The following is a 15,733-nucleotide window of genomic DNA, read 5'->3' on the forward strand; positions in this document are numbered from 1 at the left end:
TGTAATTTATAATAACTGGTTAATGGATGAATAGTTAAAAACTATCGATAATAACTTAATTAACACGTACAGTAAAATTTAGATGGTCTATTGCGCAAAAAAATTGTATAATTGGTCAAATCGGACCAAACCAAAAACTTCATTATTCTATAGCGACATTATCTCTTATTCTTTTGTAAATAGTCATTGTTTTCTTAAAAGAAAACAATGTATAATAAGTTTGAATATATATATATATATATATATATATATATATATATATATATATATAGAGAGAGAGAGAGAGAGAGGGAGAGAGAGAAACTTCAGATTGATCAAACTTTAGGTTTACAATCGTTTGTAAATTGTGAATTTGAATTGTATTTAATTTTTACACATTAATTCACATGCAAATGTGTATGATCAGATGTCAATTTTATATACATTAAAAAATAAAAATCACATAATTATAAAATTATATCAAATATATCAAGTTTTTAAAAGTGTTATATCAACAGTTATGAAAAAGTTAACAAGAATTCAATTGTTTCATGTCCAATAAAAAAACAAACAAAAACTTGCACCATGAAAAAAAACTCATATCATAACACGATAAGGCGTACCATGATACGTTATCTGAGTGACATGCTTAACAAACTCGCCTCTAACGTTTTTTAAATGGTTACACCACGCATTACGTAATGACACACCTTTTAGAACCATGATTTAGATTTACTATAATATACATAAATACTTATAATTCATATTCATCATTCATATGTGAATCACAATCATGTATACTAAAAAATCGATAGATATTATATGATTGTTATACATAATGATCATTCACATTGAATACTCATTATAAAAAAATTAAATGTTAACGATTAATTCGTGAATAATCAACAATTGCTGAAAAAAATAAGTACAATGAATATTTACATGTGAATTATTTTCGATAAAAAAAAAGACATTTAGATTCATAATGTAAATATGAACTGATATTTTGAAATAACATGTAGTTTTTTCTTCAAAAATGTATTATGATTTATTAGCAAAAACAAAAATATTTAATGAGTCCACATAATATTAGGTAGTTTCTCAGGTCTTAAAGACCAATCAAACAAATGATGCTTAGCTGAAGCTAAGGTGAGCAATCGGTCCATCCTAGTTTGGAATCAGAGTTAGTTTAGACTAATAATGAGAATCGATAATCATATTAGAACCAATTAAACTAGAACGAAGTGTAATATACTATATGTAGAAAAAAAACATGTAATGTTGACTTCAAACGAAAGAATTATGGGAGCTTAAAGAAGATGAACGATTCAATATGAATATACGACCGAGCTCAAACTGAAAACCTTCTCATACGAGCTAATAAAAATACAATTTAATTGTAAAACAGAAGACAAATAGAGCTGCAAGATAATAACGATGTAATGAATATTCCAAACAAGTTTATAAAAATGTAATGTGGATAATCAAACAAGTTCAATGGTAATATGCAGACAAAAAACTTACGGGGTTAAACTTGAACAAAACCTAAACTATGTGACATACACCAACTGTCATAATGAATCTAAACAAGTTCAATGAGGATATGTGGATTAAAGAAAACTTAAGAAACTAATTTTTTTTTTTTTTTGGACATGTTTTATCCTTTATGTAAACTTGTCGAAAAGTTGTAACGAAAATGTAAGTTAGAGAATACTTTATGGACCATTCACGCAATTCGCTTGAAGATATTTCTACCGACTCGCTCAAAGGGCAATTTCGACATTGCACCTCATCGTCTATGAAGAGAACCTAAACCCTCATCGATAACTAGGGTTTTAAACGCCCAGAACCCCAAAGACACTCGAAAATCGCTAAAAATGGCGACTCGCGTTCTCCTTCGCACCCTTCTCTCCTCTGCCAATCAAACCCTAATCCCTCGTTCATTCATTACCTCTGCTTATCTTCAACGTTTACGTCCTATTGTCACCATCGCCGCCGCTAATATCCGTCACTCCTCACTTGCAGCTACCAATACCCGTGCTTTCTCTACCCGACTCACCACATCTTCTCTGAATGATTCGAACCCTAACTGGTCAAATCGTCCCCCAAAGGAGACAATTCTTCTCGATGGCTGCGATTTTGAGCACTGGCTTGTCGTGGTGGAGAAACCCGAAGGCGAACCGACTAGAGATGAGATAATTGATTCGTATATCAATACCCTAGCCAAGGTTGTTGGCAGGTAAGAATGATTATAGTTTTTTCCCTATTTTTTATTAACCGAATCTGTTGTAAACTTGAAAACATTCGAAGGGAATCCGTTTAGTTTTAACACATGATTATAATTTTTTTATACAAATTGCACGATGGTTTTCTTTTTGATTATGACAAGGATCAAGGACATAACTTTAGATTATGTAGTAGTCAATAGTCACATCTGTTTTCGGATGTTTCTGTATTGGTTTGTGTGTGTTATTCTTTTAAACAACTGGTTGGAGTTATATGCTTCGATTAAACTCCATTTATTGTTTTTTTTAGTTACGATGAAGCAAGAATGAAGATCTACTCAGTTTCAACAAGATGCTATTATGCATTTGGAGCCCTGGTGTCTGAAGAAGTTTCTTACAAGATTAAGGGTGATCAAATCTTTCAAAACTTAGAACCCTCAAATCATATAATTTGTTAAATAGTATACTAACAGATCAAGTTCTCATTATCTATTCATCAGAGTTACCTGGAGTTCGTTGGGTGCTTCCTGATTCTTACTTGGATGTTAAGAACAAAGATTATGGAGGTAATTCTCTTAACAGTTACATTCTTCACTTTGAATCTTGAATTATAATGCTGTATTTTTTTTTATCATTTTAGGTGAACCATTTATTGATGGAAAAGCTGTTCCCTATGATCCAAAGTACCATGAAGAGTGGATTAGAAACAATGCTCGTGCCAATGAGAGGAACAGGAGGAATGACAGGCCTCGCAACTTTGACCGGTCAAGAAATTTCGAAAGAAGAAGAGAGAACATGCAGAGCAACCGTGGGCCACCAGTTATGGGCGGTTCACCACCACCCATGGGCGGCCCACCACCACCACCTAACTACTTGGGTAGCCCACCGCCCAGCAACATGGGTGGACCACCACCCAATATGGGAGGTGGCCCACCACCCAATAACATGGGAGGAGGTCCACCACCTAGTAACATGGGGTATGGAGGTCCTCAGTCCAATAACAACTGGAATGGACCACCGCCACCATACAATGGAGGGCCGCCAAACATGGGAGGAGGAATGAGGCCGCCACCGCCGCCTCCTAATTACCAGCAGCAGGGAGGATGGAATGGGCAGAACAATGGAGGACAAGGGTATCAATCTGGAGGAGGGCAAAATAGTAATTATCCTCCTCCTCCTCCACCACCGAATGTAGGTGGTGGGAATCCATACCAGAATCAGGATGTACCTGGGAGAGACATGCCTATGCCTCCTGCAGCCAACTATTAATAATGGAATGGGAATGGCTGATTCCATTCCTGTGTTTTGATTGTGGTTTGGCTAATGAGAAATGGTAGTTTGGTTGAAAAGGTTTTTGTCACAGACTTGAGGTATCATCTGGCTTATGGGAATATTGTATAGATTAGTGACAATCATGATGGGTCTATTTATGCTGCATTTATAGTTATGAACCTATTTATTTATGTGATGTGGATTTATTTAAATTATGCTATTGCAGCTATTAGCTTTATCTGGATTTTGTGATTTTGTGTCACATTTGTGTCTGGTTTCTTTGATCTTGTACTACGTTACATTAGTGCCAAATTATTGTTTGTGTTCATGATACTATTCTAATCTCACCTTAGTATGTTTGACTGTGAAGGATTTGTAAATCTTATATTTATTTGCGAAGGGTAATGTAGAACATGTGTGAGCCCCTTCTAATGAAGAAATAAAATCAACAACGAATTGGTTTATCGGACAAGTGTGAAGTGTTTGAGATTATTTAGTTGAAGTAGTTATTGATTTATTAAAATCTGCCATTGGTAATAAACTTATTTTAAATGTTAGATACAAGAATATCAAAACCATTTATTGATTTAGTTTTTTACAAGTTACTTCATTCTTATTGATTTAAATAAAGTGTTTTTGATACTCTTATTCAATTGAACATTAAATAGGCGTTATCATATACTAAAAATAACTAATAAGATTATTACTTTTTTTGTTTTCGTACCGGATAAGTTAATCATGACAATTTTTAAACTCCGTTTTAACCCAATTTGCTAACTAACAGTTTTATTAAAAAAAAATTAACTTGTTTTAAATAAGCATATCTCAAACACTCCCTATATCTTATATCTTAATACAGTGTTGTAGAACAAGCACAAGCTGTCTTTCTTTTCTAGAATGAATATAATTAGGCTATATCACAATTTAATGACAATTTATCCTCACTTTTCAAAAAAAAAAAAAAAAAAAAAACAAATTTCATAATATTCATCAATTTTAATTAGAAAAGTTGGATAAAATAGAAAAGAAACAACCGGTCATATCTATCAAGATTAAATGTTTAACAAAATGATGCCTAGATTTGAACCTAACACCACACCTAGATAGATATGTGTAAACAAAATATTTGAAGTTTTCATGTTTGTTCAAAGGGATATTGCCATAAAAACCCTTATATTTACATAAAATATGTGGTTATGTCTTAATACCCTACATTTGTTAGAAAATCGGGGTATAGTATTACTTGGATCAATGAGAGTTGTGAAACACTTTCATATTAAAGCATTTCGAGGGTACACTCGAAAATCTCTAATCAGATAAAACTAATTGTTTATGTTATGAAGATATGTACCCAAGAAGATTTCGAAATTAATCATACAATAGGGAACTAACCTCCTCTCTTAAAACTGACATATGATAGTTACAAACAACTTCTTGTCAAAAAAACAAGCTTGACCCAGTCAGAGACACTGCCCCTTGGACCCCGCTAGGGACTGCCGTCCCTTGGACTTCGCTTCCAGGGGCGCTGCCCCCGACAATTTAGGGGCTTCGCCCCTAAATAGCACTATACTTTTAACAAATACAAAATTAAACAAAACGTACACGCTTCCAGGGGTGCTGCCCCCAGACCCCCGTCAGTTTAGGGGCTTCGCCCCTAAATAGCACTCTACTAATAACAAATACAAAATTAAACAAAATGTACACTCTACGCCAATCACCATACTAATTTGTTCAATAATTGTCAAAGTGACATTGATCAACAAATTAACTAATTACATTTAAATAATATTAGTGATATAAAATCACCAATAATATTTTGGACAATTTTTGCCACTTACGCTTTTTATCAGGTTACATGTAGGTAGTAGGTCACCTAGACATTGTAACACAAAGCAATCACCATCACATGTGGGTAGCTGACCAATACCACTACCACCTTCAGGAGGAGCCGTCTCCAACACCATCTTCAATAACCTCTTTGCCTTCACTACCATCCCCTTGGATGAAACCCTAGCTGCCTCCATTGAAAGAAGAACTCTGGCATTAAAGGAAGCTCTGAATGGTACGAAGTGTGTCGATTTCATGGTTTATGTTCATATTTCTCTCCTTTGGGCGTGTATGTAACAACAATAGAGTACACCCCCTTCCCGTCTTGTTTGTTTCACACCCTTCTTTTCTTTTTCTGAATCGAATTGCACCGCAACCTCTTCGATTCAGATTGGGCTATAGTGATGGTAATAAAATTGTGTATGAACAGATCAAAGAGAAGATGATGGCAGCTAGAATGTTGATTATTAAAGGTTTATGGAGGTGGGTGAACAATGGCTTTAAAGGAGGTTAAGGGTGATGTTAAGGTGTTTGTGTAGTGGCTTCTACTGTTATTGGGTTGTGGTCTTTAAAAGGGTGTTAGAGGGTGGCGGAGGTAGGGATGGTGGTTGTTTCCGTGTGGTAAAGATTAGGTTGTAATGGTAGTGTTCCGAGGTGAAGAAGACGATGGCTGATCACAAAGGTGGTTAAGGGTTTTCGTGATGGAGGGATGGAGATGTTGGATGGACATTGGAGGTGGTGGTTTGTGTGTGTAGATTTCCCCCATGGTGGTCGACATGGTGGCAACTAGTGTCTTGATTTCAAGATATGGTGGGTTGTGGTGGCAGTCTGGCAGAGGCTAGCCGTAATAGACAATGTTATTTGTAATAAGAGAGGGTGATGGTGATGGTGATGATGTGTAAATATGAAAGAGCCTCTATGACAATAATGATGACCAGTTAAAATGGAAAAAAATACATAGGGAAATAGAAGCATTAATAAACATAAAAATAAAAATTAGGGCATAACGCACACATGTAAACATAAGGGCTTTTATAGCAACAATCCTTGTTCTAAAGCAAAAGGAGGATTCAAACCCCATTAATTTTGCAAGTTTAACAAAGTCGTCTCTGGCAAATATGGGATTTACGCATAATATCAAAATCTTTAAACTTATTGAAACTGTAACTAATTATGCTTAAAGAAAGAACAACAGAACATCTAATTCACTACTAACAAGCAAAACCCAAAACTATACATGTCATGGCTTGGCTACACTAGAGTTTTCATTTCCTCCAACTTAAACAACTTATGAGAGAGAAAAGGGAGGTGGGAGATAATACACAACGAATGAGCAAAAAAGCACAATTGCATTTGTGGTTTACCCAATCCAATCCAAATTCAAAACCTATTCGGCAACTTATATATTTTTTGTTGATTTTGATCGCATGGCCCACAATCCAACTCTTATATCATTACACCCTGCTTACTACTTTCTACTTGCTAATTAAAAAAAAAAAAGGCAAGGCACCATCTTTAATTACAAATCAACAATCAACAATCTCCGCCAATTAAAACTTTTTCTTTTTCTTTTTCTTTGTTAGGACTTAGGACACCTGTCAGTTGAGTTGTTGATGAAAATCTGCAAACAAACCAACCATCAAAACAAACAACAATTATTATTATTATTATTATTTTTTTTTTGTCAAAAACACATAACTGCAAATATCAAAAGATTAGTAACGTTGAAAAAAGATTCATCAAGTTGCCATCAAAGGTATCATATCAAACTAATAATTATATGCTATCGGGAAATGAACTCGAACAATTCCAATTCCGATTCTGATTCTGATTCCGTCGTAATTGCACATAAAACCGTCGGAATTGAATATTTCCAACTTTATATTTTCTTATATACTAAATGCAATATCATTTTTTTTTGAAATTTTTAAAATCAGTTTTGAAAGAGAGCTAATACGTGTGTGTGTGTGTTTGGCTTACCTTAATCTATGCCATTCAACTTGTAGGTGAATGACCTGCATCCGATCCATCTTCAGATGAACTATCACTATCTGAATCTGCATAATCATAATCATATTCATATCATATCATATCAAACAAACATTACAGCAAAAACAACTCAAACTGTTGATTATTACAACTTAAAAATCAAATTAATTTAAAAACTTACCACTTGAAGATGATCCAGAATCACTACTAGAACTGCTTGAACTACTAGACCTACTACTTCCAGGACCCCCACTTCCAGCAATGCTCTTCTCACCTCCTTAAACACCACAACACCATCATTTAACAAACATTCACAATTTAATATCAAATCAATAACATCATTCATTCTTAGATAGATAAAGTTAAAGATAAAAATAAAGATTTAAGATAGAGATAAAGATAATCTTACTTGTTTTATTATTTTCTTTTGGGGCCTCCATAGTGGATGTCACAGGGTTAGGGTTCTGCATTTTCGTTTTAACAATAACATAAAACATCTAAAAATGTAAAATTTGGGGGGATAAAAAGAAAAGGAGATGTATGAAAGATATAATCTTACTTGTAACACAGTCCGATTAGCTTGTTGAGCAAGTTCAGCTCTCCTTCTGTGTTTACTCAAACTCTTTTTGTAATTTGTGACAAACCTATCGAGTTCCCATAGAGTTTCTATATCAACACTATCGATATCAACTTCAATCTCATCATCATGTTGAGAAAGTGAAGTGTTCTTCTTTTTGATGATTTGGACAATGTTGTCGAGCTTTTCGGAAGGGAGGCTTTGAAGATTTGTACTCAGTTTTTGCTTCTCTTCATATGTCATGTTCCTCTTGTTGGGATCTTTAGCTTTGGGTTTCTTGGGTGCTGGTGTCCTACTTGGAGGGGCAATTTTGGGTTTTGGCCGATTCATGAAAGGTAAAGACATGGATTCTGACCTGTACAGTGTTCTTGATGGAGCATGTGAAAAATGAGGAGCTTTTCTTGAAGTGGGTGTTCTGCTTGTTGGAGTTGGAGTGTTTGCATCATAAATCATTCCATATCTCCAATCTGGGTTTGATTCGGATTCAATCACTGACCACCTTTCTTCAAATATATTTGATAATTGTTCTGCCATAACATGTACATCTTGTCCTTTTGGATTATATGTCATGGCGTTGTAAAAAGTCAGCCTCACATCCTCTGCAAACTCCATTGGAGACTTGTAGAAGTTTTGAGCAAGTCGACTCTTAATTGTGCCAAAATCCATCGGGTGTTTGATTATGTCATGGTAATCATGGAGTCCAAGAAGCTTTGCATTAACAGGTTCGTTAAACACCCAACCATGTTTGTGCTTCATCAACCTCTGAAGCAAATTGTTGCAGCTCTTGAACATCTGATTCCTGTGTCTTTCATGTCCAGAAGAATAATCTGATTCCTTGCTGTGTTTTCTTCCGCCATTAGCTTTCTGCCTCTTGTTGGTTTCAGGTGGTAATCTGTCTTTTCCAAGAAGGAAATCGGAATTCCTGTAATACTGATTAGCCTTTGGTGTCCTTTTTTCTTTTTCAACAAACTCACCGACTCCATGGTTGTTGTTATCCACAACTGATACATTTAGTTGCCTAAAAGGCCTCAGGTCAGTATTGGGAGCAGAACCCATATCAGAATTCAGTCTCATCAAGGCTCTCCTGTCCACAAAATCAGTACCCATTTCTGAATTCACTCTGAGCAAAGCTCTCCTCTCGATGATATCATTACCTGAATACTGTGAATGACTGTAAGTTTCAACGTCGGCAGGAACAGCAAGAACAGCGGAGAAGGTGGTTAGCTCAGCTTCTTTATCTTCGAGTTTCTGAGATACACGTCGGACATGATTAAGCTCGGCTCTCAGCTTCTCTCTAAGCTCGATAATCTCATTCTTAGACTTCGCCGCTTTTAAATTAATCTTAACCCGATCGCCGACAATAACAACAACCGGTTTTATCACACCGTTACCGGTGGGCCGATTTGGGGACACGGCAATTTGAACCGAATGATCATCTGATACCTCTACTACCGGCGATAGAGTATGTTGATGTTCCGAATTCGCGTCTTCAGTAGCTAGATTTTGCTCGTTGTTTGTGGCGGTGGGTGGAGAAGCTGGATTGGATGTGTTGGTTCTGGTAGTAGGCGGAGATGTAGCGGCGACGGTGACGGTGTCGGTGGCGGTTGGGGAGGAGGGGGCAGCGGCGGTGGTGTTCTTGGCGATCCTTTTGAATCTTCTCGTGTAGACTTTATTACCCTCTCCCCACTTACTCTTTCCTTTGCTTATCTTGTCCGCATCTAATATCCCTGAAGCCATACATATACGAACACCCCCGCCGGCCGCCCCGGAGAACGCTATAACAAAAATCGCAATCGAAAAAGAAAATTCAGAAAAATTTAAATCCGATTTCTTCAGAAACGAAGAAATCGAATCCGATCAACGAGGCTAGGGTTCAAACCGACGAAGAAACGGGATTATGATTTAATCAAACACTAGAATTTCAAACCTTCTAAATTCAAGCCCTAGAATTCCAAAAAATCCGACCATAACATCAGATCTGGGACAAAATCGTTCGATTCAATGGGAAACAGAGATCAAAATCGGTACGGAACTAGGGTTTTCAACGGGTATGATGATCTACCTAATCTGGAACGAAAGAGGGAAAAGAAAATCAAAAAAAATTTTAAAAAAATAAAAATAAAATAGAAAATTAGAACATTAGAAAAAAAATTAAAAATTAGGGTTTGGAGTTCTTGGGGAACCGAAAATCAAACAACGATTCAGAAGGGAGTAATCGATCCGAACTCTGCTCTCTTGCTGATGAAGCGTTAGTGGGGGATTGTGAATTTGGGAAGAGTCACGCGCTTGTGTTTGCGATTGACCAAAGACGATGAACTGTTCTTTCTGCATCAGCTTAAAGGCATTGTTTATGTGGTTTTTATGTTTTTGTAGACGCGCCTTTCGATGGAAATTGGGGGTTTTCTGCCACGTACACACATTCGAGAGGTAAGTTGCAGGAATGGTCCTTCCACTATTGTCTCTTTATATTGTGTTCACAAGAAAAAAAATGCTTTACAAAATCAGCCTTTTCTATTATTGTCGGTTTGGTAAAAGTTATACTCATAGGGCATTCATTCTTCAGCGAAAATCCATTTTGGTGTAATTTAATTCAATCAACATCATTTTCAAATTAAATGTGATGTTAAGAATAGTGTAATATAAAATATAATGTTACTATTTATTTATATCAAATGGGGTGGTCAAATTTTGTATGTGTATTTGTGGGGAAATATTTAGAAAAATTCTTATACTTTTGCACTATTAACGAAAAAATAATTCTTGATTTTTTTTAATAATTAAGCCCAGAACGGTAAATGTTTGTAAAATATGTCATGTATGCTGTTAACGTTTGCATTTATCACAAATCATGATTTTTTTTTTTTTTTTTTTTTTTTTTTTTTTGTTATTAAAGTTAAAAGACTTTTGTGACGATTTCCTGATTAAAATATATTAAACAAAGGTTGTCAAGATTGGGATCCTACCTAGGATCGTTTTTGGGTTTGCAAAATCGGAATCGTAAGATCGGGATCGAAATCCTAAGATCCCACAAAATAGAATATAATTTTAATTTATAATATTAATCATAAAAAATATTTCAAACATTTAATTTTTCGTTCAAAAATTATAAAAACTTTAAAATATTAGTCATAAGTCACAATAAAAATGATAAATGGTAGATTGGTAAAGGGTAAAAGACATAAAATGGTAAAAAAAATTCATTTGGAAAAAAAAAAAATTAAAGGAAGGTAGGATCGGATCGGATGTCGATCCTACGATCTTACGATCCTACCTGCGATCCTACCCAAAATACGATCCTTTTACGATCAAGATCGTTTTTCATACGTAGGATCGTAGGATCGTACGATCCTATGATCAGGATCGCGATTTTGACAACCATGTATTAAACGGTTGCAAGTAATTTCAAATTATTTCACTAACCTTTTATCTTGATAAAAAATATATATAATTAAAAATTTATTTTGTTTATCCGGTTTAGAGGTGGCAAAAATTAACACGACACGAAACCCGACACGAACCCGACACGAAATAAATGTGTTTGGGTAAGATATTTCAACCCGTTTAAATAAACGGGTTGACACGACACGACACGACACGAAAATTAAATGGGTAAGGTTAGGGTTGAGAATTTCAACTCGAATATGACCCGAAAATGACCCGTTTATTTATATGCAAGTTTTTTTGAATTATTTAAATAAACTAGAAAGATACAAAACCAAACCCATAAGTAAAAGAAAACATTCGAATTGAATTGTTTTGTAATGTTGAAATGATTTAGCCGTCTAGATCAAGACTTCATTTTAGTTTTTCCATTCTCTCCCAAACTACCCAGTCTCTTTCACCACTCTCACATCCTAGTGACCTTGTCATCCGCATCCCAAAATTTCAATCTTTTAATTTTGTCATCTAAACTTGCTATGACTTCATCTATTATGCCTCCAGACTATTAGTTTTACCTTTCCGCCTACCCAACTCCTACTCTTTCAACATGCTCAATCTTTTAACCTTACATGACACGATATATTTCAAGGTATAGCCGTAACCCGAAACCTGACACGAACTCGACACGAAAATAAACGGGTTGACACGACACGACACGTTAATTAAATGGGCCGGGTTAGGGTCAAGCACTTTCAACCCGTTTAGTGTTTCGACACGACACGAACCCGACACGACACGATACGATTGCCACCTCTAATCCGGTTAACCAAACCGAAAAACTAAATCTTCTTTCGTTTGATTGTAGTTAGTTTCAAAGTTATATTAAAAACTAAATAAACATAATCAAATAAACAAAAATCCGATTACCCATGTATGCTATACTTTCAATATGACATTCGGGGGTTAACATGTCAAATAGCCGATAATTAGTATCTATAATAGAATAGATTTGTAGTAATAAAAATTTTGAGTGGGATTAGATATAAAAAAAGAAGCCAACTAAAATTGTTTTTAGTAAAGTGTATCTAATATGTGTTTTTTATAAGTATTATAGCTCTTATAACATTCTTTAAAACTATTTAACCGTGTTGACATTTAAATTATGTATTGTAGAACAACTTGACATTCACTTGATCATTTTTAAAAAGTTGAAACTCATTCCATTGTCATTCTTCACACCTAAGTCACCGTATTTATACCTAATACCTGAAAATTCAACTGTAACACCGTAAAATTTAAAATAAAATTTCGCATTTTTAAACACATTTTTCCAAACACATTTATTAACAAAATCTCATTATATCATAACTTTGTTTCACAAAATATTCACCAAGATCAAATACATAAATCGCATGCGTGTGTATGAATCATGTCGGCGCCTTCCCGCGATCATCACTGGTACCTGAAACACATAACACATAACACTGTAAGCATAAAGCTTAGTGAGTTCCCCAAAATACCATACATAACACATACTAGCCACTCGAGGCTATAACTCTGTGGGCCCGTGGGTCCAAACTCTGTGGACCCTCTGGTCCTAGCTTTGTGAACCTTCCGATTCTAACTCTGATATACTCTAATATACACATGACATAAATCACATAGAAATAATGCAGTACAACACATCACATAATAGCATACAGTAACTCTGTCACATGACTCTAATTACCACTCAAGGTAAAGTATAGTGAGAAGACTCACCTCAGATATCTCGGTAAATCTCTGACTCGGTAGAAATACGATCTAGCCTCCACCTAATCACGTAAAGTAATACTCTCATAAATATAACTCTCAGGACTAGACTCAACCCTCTCTAGGCACCCTCAGAAGGGTAAAAGACCATTTTACCCTCCTTTGGCTCAAAGACCCTCATTGTTGACTAAACCCTAAAAGTCAACCAAAGTCAACGGTCAAACTTTGACCCGACTCGTCGAGTGCACTTGGGCAACTCGGCGAGTCTGCACGTGTCCACTAACTCCCTAGTCTCGCTTGGCATGTCGAGTCCCTCCCCTTGCTCGACGAGTCACACCTGGCATGAATCGCGGGGCTACCCCGACTCAACTCGCCGAGTCTCAAGATCAACTCGGCGAGTTCCGTCTTGAACTCCAATCCTCTAATCCCTCTCTGACTTACTGAGTTAGTCCCCCAACTCGGTGAGTCTACTCGCTGAGTGATTTACGGGAAACCCTAACCCTACTCGCTGAGTCTGATCTTTGGACTCAGCGAGTTCATGCCATGCAAAAACTCCATTGACCTCCTGAGGTCAGATCTGTTCCTTAAATCCATAGATCTGACCTTCCCAAGCATGATAATCACGTAAAGTTCAAACCTTGACACTCATATAACATCTAGATGGTCTTACTTGGTGATTTAGCCCCAAAAATAAACTTCTAAGTTCATGGCTCCCAAAATAACCCATAAAGATCCAAGGGTTAAGGTCTCTGGACCTCTTTGAGTCCAGATCCAAAGCATAAACTCGAGAAGGGACTAATTGCTCCACATATCCATTCTCTAAAGGGGGTTAGAAAACCCTAACTTTAAGAATCAACACCAAAAATGAAGAAGGTTTGAATAAATACCTCAAGATGAAGTCTCTGAACTCTAAAATCACCAGATCTGCTCCTCCTTCAGCCTCCTCTTGCCTTGGTCACCTCCTTTTTGAAATCACACCAACAAAATGATCAAAAGTGTCCTCTCCTCCCTCACAAACGCTCTAGATCTCTTAGGGTCTCTTTCTGGGGTTTGGTAGCCGCAAATGACGGCCCTAAGGGCCTTTAAATAGGTCCCAAACCCGGGAAATTAGGGTTTCATTAAACAGCGTGGACTCGACGAGTCCACTCATGGACTCGCCGAGTCCGTTCATGAACCCGGATGAGAATCCGCGACCCTACTCGGTGAGTCCAAGCACCAACTCGCCGAGTCCCTCTACAAACTCCAAAATAAATGAATAAAATAATATACCTGGGAATCCGGATGTTACATCAACAATAAAGGTAACATAAATGACAACTGTATTCGTGTAACAACTATATGATATCTTATTTATACATGCAAGAAGATCGGTTAGAATGATAGATGGAAGATGAAAGATTGTCAATAACCAACCAAATATAACTCGTAACTACAACCTACCAAATATAACAATACGTTTGTAACGACCCAAATTTCAAGGCCAAAAATTTCATTTTTAAATTAACGCATTTAGCAAACATTTTACCAAAACATTGTCAATAAAACATTCATTACAAAATCATAATGCTGTATTTCAAACCATACATCATAAGTATTGAAAATCAGAGTACAGTCCCAAAAACTTATTGCGGAAACATGTGTGTGTGTGTGATGCGCTGCTACACCGCCGACTCTTTCCCCTTCGACGAAGAGGTACCTGAAACCAAAACCAAAACTGTAAGCATGAAGCTTAGTGAGTTCCCCTATCATACCACATACCATACAATATCGTCGGTATCTTTCAACCGGTAACCTTCATCGATATCTTTCAACCGGTAACCTTCATCGGTATCTTTCAACCGGAAATCAACATCGGTGTCTTTCAACCGGTAACTAAGGACTATTTCACCCCCTACTACTAGCATACAATCAACAGATATAAGCATACAGTCAAACATATCTGGGTACTGACCTACCCTTGGGTCCTAAGGACCACTATCAGGGAAACTAATCCCTACCATACACATAACATACTACTCAGATAAACCTTATAACCAACACATAACCAGACCAAGATAATTATCACAAAAACCATTATCTTCTAAATACCCCTTTTTGGTGGGCCGACATTGTGGCCTTAGACCCACCCCTACTGGAAAGTAACTCACCTCAATGTCGTGCAGTGTCTGAACTATCCTCGGCGCACAAGTTGTTGGATTAGTGTCTAAGTCCATAACTATTTTGGTATGTACTTGACCCGATGGTGCATGGTCCTTTTGGGTTGCCTTCACCAAAGCAACTTGATTGGAGAAATGAATAAAGAGAGAGAGGATAATATGATTTATTAATATGTTATAAGAATAATATATTTAAGGAGAAATCATAATTGTTTAATTAATATTGGTCAATAATTAATTAAGAATTAGTTTTGTGATCAAATGTAATTAATTAAACTAGAGGGGCTGATTTGTAATTATGTGATAGTTACAAAATAAGGTAAGGATTATCTTATTTATATGGTGGACGAATTTAAGGTTGGAAAGCCTTAGAATTCGAGTATGATAAGGATTCAAGGATTATCTTATTGGTTGCTTAATGGATAATCAACTAGATAAGGATAATGACTGAAACCCTATCTCTACACCTATATAAACACCCCTAGGGTCATGAATTCGTGTATCCCTTCCCAAGAGGTCCTAGATACGAATTCTAACCTTTCACCTCTCTCTTTATACCTTCTCCATTTGCTTAT

General features: G+C 36.2%; 2 protein-coding genes across 2 annotated transcripts; one reads left to right on the forward strand and one right to left on the reverse strand.

The window, feature by feature from the left end:
* The first annotated feature begins 1,785 nt into the window (after positions 1–1,785).
* Positions 1,786–3,720, forward strand: LOC145005058 (multiple organellar RNA editing factor 8, chloroplastic/mitochondrial-like). Its single transcript, XM_078964104.1, has 4 exons — positions 1,786–2,218; positions 2,515–2,612; positions 2,705–2,770; positions 2,845–3,720. Exons 1-4 carry the CDS (start codon positions 1,857–1,859, stop codon positions 3,471–3,473), a joined length of 1,155 nt encoding a protein of 384 aa, XP_078820230.1. The 5' UTR covers positions 1,786–1,856; the 3' UTR covers positions 3,474–3,720.
* A 2,913-nt stretch (positions 3,721–6,633) lies between these two features.
* On the reverse strand, positions 6,634–10,237 carry LOC145004283 (transcription factor GTE4-like). The gene is made up of 5 exons (XM_078963175.1): positions 7,852–10,237; positions 7,702–7,756; positions 7,474–7,569; positions 7,284–7,360; positions 6,634–6,924 (listed from the first exon to the last, which is right to left on the reverse strand). Exons 1-4 carry the CDS (start codon positions 9,604–9,606, stop codon positions 7,299–7,301), a joined length of 1,968 nt encoding a protein of 655 aa, XP_078819301.1. The 5' UTR covers positions 9,607–10,237; the 3' UTR covers positions 6,634–6,924; positions 7,284–7,298.
* Between the last annotated feature and the right edge of the window lie 5,496 nt (positions 10,238–15,733).

Source organism: Lactuca saligna, chromosome 7 (genome assembly GCF_052625555.1).
Source record: "Lactuca saligna cultivar CGN05327 chromosome 7, ASM5262555v1, whole genome shotgun sequence".
NCBI lineage: Eukaryota > Viridiplantae > Streptophyta > Magnoliopsida > Asterales > Asteraceae > Lactuca > Lactuca saligna.